Here is a 6333-nt window from a genome sequence, read left to right on the forward strand (position 1 = left end):
ATGCCTTATTTTGTGTAGCTGTGAGCCTCTACCTTTGTATTGAGTCCATAACCTTTTTAGTGAATACCATATAAATTGGTTAACATCTATTTTTAGAGTATGTTAATAGACTAACTACAACTGTGGCTGTTAGAGGTGGTCTCTCCAACCGAGCATCTACTGGTTGGCAAGCAGTATTGCATGAAACTCAAATGGAAATATTCCCTTATTCTAATCCTGGGGCAGGCCATGAATGTTATGGATTGCAGCTTTAAATGACAAATGAAGAAATGATCATGCAGTAATATATTAACTGTTTGTCTGCCACACGGTGGCACGTGCGCACGTATCCTGGTGCTGGGGGTATGAAAGGCGTTGCTTAGCAAACGGGCCAGTGTTAAATGTTGATTTTCAGCTAAACCGTTTAATGTTTGATATGAAGCTTTATCTACGAGATATCCCGTAGTTGGCATACAACTGGTGTAGACGAAAACTACGAGATATTTCACGGTTGGCATACAGTACAAAGAATTAAAGGACGACCTCACCACTTTTCAACCTATCTTCATATAATTGGTCCTCCAAATGTTCATGATAAAATAGCACTTTCTTTCTACTTGGTCTGTCTCATAGCAGAAACCCGTCTTCCAGCGACATCATCGATGAGGAATCCAAGCTAATAGAATCGGCAGGCTTTCTATTCCTGAAAAGTTACAATAATAAAACGATAATGGAAGCCATCGTTCTCACGATAATAAAAATAATTCTTGTTTAAAACAAATAATAATAATCTGACTAGCGATGATGTTACTGGAAGACCCACAGCCCTCTTATGAGACACAGACCAAGTAGAAATAAATGTGTGCTATTAGTGAGGACCAATTATATGAATATAGGTTGAAAAGTGGTGACGTCGTCCTTATATGTCCCAGTTGTTCTCAACTTTAATGCTAATCATTCTTTTTCCTCCATCTCTTCCGTCCAGACGATACGAGTCACGAGTCGGCCGAACCCTCCCGGGGAGACGTCAGCTCGTCGCCATGCCTCCACACCTCCGCCCTCCAGCTCGGCTCCACCCTGCTGTTACTGCTGGCGGCGGCCATCTTGTCTTCATAGCACTCTCTCTCTCGTTGTTCCTGTGAGATTAATCTGGGAACGGACTGTCCTGATTGGACCACAGCATCCCCCCCCCCTTAACCCCGCCCTCCCCAAAAAATCAACCCACCGCCCACTCCCCTCCCCCAAGGAGCACTTTTAAAAGAAAATAAGAAAAAGAAAGGATGAAAAAAAAAAGATTGAAAACCGGTCAGACAATCTCTCTTTCTCTCTCGGTGGAGGAGAGGAATAGGGACTTCGGTGGGAGAAGCCTTTTCTTTTTGTTTGTGATGTTAGGAAGAGAATTACCTATTAGTGCGTCTTTGTGTTTCAGTGGTCACAGTGGTCCCGGGCGACTCACCTCCACGCCCTCCGTTATTTTAAACATGGTGTACACAACATAAAGCCTGGTGGTTTGTAGATTGTCTATTTTAGGACACCTTCGTACAATAACAGAGGGGAACGTATACACACATACTGACAAACAGACACGCACGCACGCACGCACACGCACGCACACACACACACACACCCCCACACACACACGCGGTAAATGCAAACACAGACATTAAACACAATCATGGCATCGCTAAAAGTCTAATCGGAATGGATCTTGAGCATTCCAATAACAACAGTGGAAGTCTACCACGGGAGCTTGAATCTGTCCCAAGAGCAGTGGTGGAAAAAGTAAAAGTACCAATACTACGATATAGAACTACTCCGTTACGGGAGGGGTAAAATACTCATTTTTGTATGTTATTTTTATTTGACTCATAATGTAACTTGAAAATAGTAAAAGTGTACTTGAGTAAAAGTACAAAAGTATTGGCATTAAAATGTACTTTAAGTACTAAAAGTAAAAGTACTCATTATGCCATTTCAAGTTTTCAAATGTATAAACATCTTTTGAAAATAGCCGAACAACAATTTTCAAATGTATATAGGGCTGAAGTCGTTACTGTATGTTTTGTAATAATAATCAAAATCTACAACTAGTAACTAAAGTATTCAAAACATTGTAGTAGAGTAACGGTACAATATTAGCCCCGGAGATGTAGTGGAGTATAAGTAAAAGTATTGGATACTGGAAATACTCAAGTCAAAATTGTACTTAAGTAAATGTACGTAGTTTCTTTCCACCACTGCCCAGGACCGATGAGATCAGCCTATCGCGACGAGGAGAGAGAGAGAGAGAAAACAACCTAACATGACATACTGGCCATTGGAAAGGAAGAAAGGACGCTCGTTTGGTTTTGAAGAGCCTCTATTGCCGCCGTCTGGGACGGAGCGAGCCCGGCGGATAGGTAGAACTTTGAATGGATGTTTGTTTTCTCACAGAGCGTGTGCACGCACGGAGGATCCTCTCGGAGAGGAACAAGAAGGAGAAGTTTATTATTATTTTTTTTTTTACTGCGTGTGTTCAGATATAGGAGGTGAACCTAGCGATCGATTAATGTATTTTCTTTTTTCTTTTTTTTTAAACGAGTCACGTAATTCAAGTGTAGCAGCCAACACGGGGTGTATATTCGAGAGGACGTGTAGAAGTCGATAACGGTATTTTTGCCAGGCAAATGTATTTTCCTATTTATTGTGAGGTCATTTGTGCTTTTGTTTTCCTCTGTTTCTGATTTAATCTCTAACTACAGTACGGTAGAATATTGTTGTTCTAACAAAATTCCGTACACTCATATAACAAAAGGTTGATACAATCTTGCAGCATATTGTATACAATATCTGTATCCGGCGTTTGGGCTCAACGCTGAGAGAAATAGACAGATTTTACTTGTGTTTTCAACCCAGAAAAATAATTCATCTGACGTGCTATCAGGGTGTAGAAATCTTATATACGTATTTGTGTTTTGTATTCGTCATAATGAAAGGCACACAATGTATAAGTCAAGTTTGTTTAACTTCTTAGTGTTACTTTTATTTTTTTTGCTAATTGCCATAACATTACAGTTATGTACATACAGACACATTTCCTACAAAATTCAGGGATATGTCCATGCTTAAAGCAGCTTGATTTTTTTCTTTTTTATTCTTTTGATTGGCGTCTTCTTTCCTCCATGTTAAAACAGCACAGCGTTTCGGTGGTGGGCATGGGTTTCAGTGACAGTGACCCACGCTCGCTCCAGAGCAGGGTCCCCGTGGTGAGAGAGTGGGGCCGGGGGTGGTGGTGGTCCCCGTGGTGAGAGAGAGAGGAGGAGGAGGGTGGCGTGATTCAGCTGCGCTCTTTGATGTTGAGTAAAGTGGCGTCCATGCAGACTCTGTACCGGGGGCACCCTCATACAGGTTATTTCTGGGATGAAAAATCGACCACCGACAGAGATGGAAAGAGAGAGAAACGAGCAGTGGTGGGGAAAGTATTGCATTTCTTTACTTAAGTAAAAGTATCAATACTGCAATGTAGACGTTATTCTGTTACAAGTAGAAGTCCCATATTCAACATTTATTTGAGTAAAAGTACAAAAGCATCAGCATCAAAATATACTTAAAGTACCTAAATTAAAAGTAGCCTCCTCATTGTGAAGAATGTCCTGTTTAACACGTTCAAAATGTGAAAACACAAATAGCTGATCTGCAAGCTCACAATGCGCTCTGCAAGCTCACAATGCGACACATTGTGAGCTTGTAGATAACAGAGTATTGAAAATCAGAAATACTCAAAATTGTACTTAAATACAGTACTTGAATAAATGTACTTAGTTACTTAGCACCACTGGGAGGGGAGAGGGGGAGGTGTACTGTTCGGGGGGCCGTGGTTGGATTCAGCAGCGAGCGAGAGAGGTGTCCTGTTCGCCAAGGGCCAGCTGAAACTCTAGCACCACCAGGCACCAGTGGACCAGGGGAGAGAGAGAGAGAGAAGGGGTTAGGAGAGATGAAGTGGTATAGTGCTCCCGCTGAGATCAATAGCAATGTACTTTCTCTTTTTTTTAAGGCAGAAGCATAGGGTAAATATATCCTATATCCAACCACTAACCCTGGCTGGCATCACTGGTGCGTTAATGTTCACGCTTAAGACAGCTGAAAGACAAACCCCTGCTAGTTTTTTCCACCGGGAAAAAACAATGCTACTATACCTGTTAGTGGCCGGCTCAATGGCGTTCTCTCACTGCTGCCTCGCCACGACAAAACAATAGACACGGCGCCATTGTCACAGAAGGAATTCACTCCAGACACACTGCAAATATTATGGGAAATGTGAATCGGTTATTTCTCTGGGTACTGTGTATCCAACAATTAGTCTATTATGTAATATAACAGTGTTAGATAGTTTAGTTTTTTTTAACACCTTTTGAAGGGCGATTTAACTGACACATTATTAGCGTTCAAAGGAAGAAAAAGGTCATAGGCATATATATATATATGTATATATGTGCTTACTTTTTCTTCCTATGTCTTTTCTATGAAAACAGGATCAACTTTGCAGCCTATCTGTAAATCCAAGATACTGTTTGTACGGTGGAACATTTTGTACAAGCTTGTGTACATACCAAAATGCAGTTTTTGGTCGGGACATGGTCAAGTGCCCACATTAAACGGCCCGGAGGAGGAAATCAAACATTTCCCACTCAAGCCCATTTCAACAACCACAAATGATTTTACCATGATTTTACCTCTCAGAATTATTTTTGTTGTTTTTTGAGACCTTTTCTACGGTTGGCTTTGGTCTCAGCCAACCTGTTCTGTTCCAGCCGAGGCTATGCTAACGATGTCGTATGAGCTGAACTTTAGGAGATGCAATGACTCTTTTCTTATTTTTCCTTAGTTAAACTGTACGCATGGTTGCAATGTTTTTCTTTGAAACAGTAAAAGAAATAGGGGTGGGTGGGGGGAAGGTGGGGTTTTACTTCTGGAGTTCACTCTCCGTGCTAAATTTGATGTACAACGTTATGTGCTAAAAAATCAGGGCAGGGAGTTGGTTGGAGTGACTCCTTTTTTTTCCGCCTGACTTTGGTACCATGTAGCCTGAAGCTAACACCACTGTGGCCCTGCTGGTTTATCTGTGTTGACCTTGTCCTCGATGGCTGTATACCAAGTCCCCTAATGTCCATTCTCCATCATCTGTACATTCTTTAGAAATGAGGTGTCATGTTTTTTTTTAATCATTATTAATTTCCAAGTATCGAGCATGGGTCGCGTTGCTATTCAACGCAAGGTATGTTGTCGGTGAATAATTGTGTTGCTGCTAGCAAAAGGTTTTACGGAGCGTGTTTTTTGTCCCCATGCCGAAGAGATGTACAGTACTGTGTTCAGTGGTGGGAAAAAGTACTCATTAATCATTATTATTTAAGTAAAAGTATCAATGCTGCAATGTAGAATACTCAGTTTTCAAGTAAAAGTCCGGAATTCGAAATTGACTTTTGTAAAAGTACAAAAGCAATGGCATAAAAATATACTTAAAATTATTTTGTAGTAGTTTTGTAATAATCAAAATCTACAAAGTAACTATTAAACTCAAGTTTTCAAATAAATGTAGTGGAGGAAAAGTGCAATATTTCGATTCGAGATGTAGTGGAGTAGAAGTAACATGGAAATTGGAACTCGAGTGAAAATGGTACTTAAGTACAGTACTTGAGTAAATGTACTTACTTTCCACCACTACGTACAGTACTGTGTCGGGAAAAGCGCGTCCATTTTAAAGGAAGTGTAATATTGTAGTGTTGTCACTTGTCTCAACACCAGTCCTTGCTCCTCTCCCAAGTCCCACAAATACTCGCCTATACGCTGTCTGTTTTCCCTACATTTTTCTCTAGGCTATTGTAATATCTTTCCATGCTCAATTCCTCACGAGAATTTTCTACAAAAAACTAAACAAAAACTAAAGGCCATTGTTTGTAAATACACGTGTTGGATCAGCTATGACTAACTAAAGAAAAAAAATCTGAAGGAAAAAAAGATTTAATAAAAAGTTATTTGTCGTTGTAATTACTGTCTGGTTTGTATTCATTGTTTTGTAAATGAGTGACTTTCTGATATGGAAGGGAAGTCAAATGGGAAGACTTAAAACAATAGAAGGTCTGAGAGGTCATTTTGACCGTTTTTGAATTATTTTGAAGTTCCGCAATTTGCAATTTCCGCAATTTGCAATTTCCGCAATTTCCGCAATTCCGCAATTTCCGCAATTACCATTTCAACAATTTCCGCATTTCCGCAATTTCCGCAATTACCATTTCCGCAATTTCCGCAATTACCATTTCCTGCAATTCCGCAATTTCCGCAATTACAATTTCCGCAATTCCGCAATTTCCGCAATTA

At 40.3% G+C, this 6333-nt stretch overlaps 1 protein-coding gene across 2 annotated transcripts in view; it reads left to right on the forward strand.

Moving 5' to 3' along the window:
• LOC308310226 (ephrin-A5b-like) overlaps positions 1-6003 on the forward strand; it is a 91223-nt gene extending 85220 nt beyond the window's left edge. For both annotated transcript variants that reach the window (XM_080756443.1, XM_080756444.1), the window contains exon 5: positions 965-6003. In XM_080756443.1, the coding sequence (XP_080612569.1) occupies positions 965-1095 (131 nt within the window). In that variant the 3' untranslated portion in view covers positions 1096-6003. The remainder of the gene's footprint in view (positions 1-964) is intronic.
• Positions 6004-6333: the final 330 nt, after the last annotated feature.

Source organism: Protomyctophum bolini (assembly GCF_963924005.1).
Source record: "Protomyctophum bolini genome assembly, chromosome: 22".
In the NCBI taxonomy this organism is placed as follows: Eukaryota; Metazoa; Chordata; class Actinopteri; order Myctophiformes; family Myctophidae; genus Protomyctophum; species Protomyctophum bolini.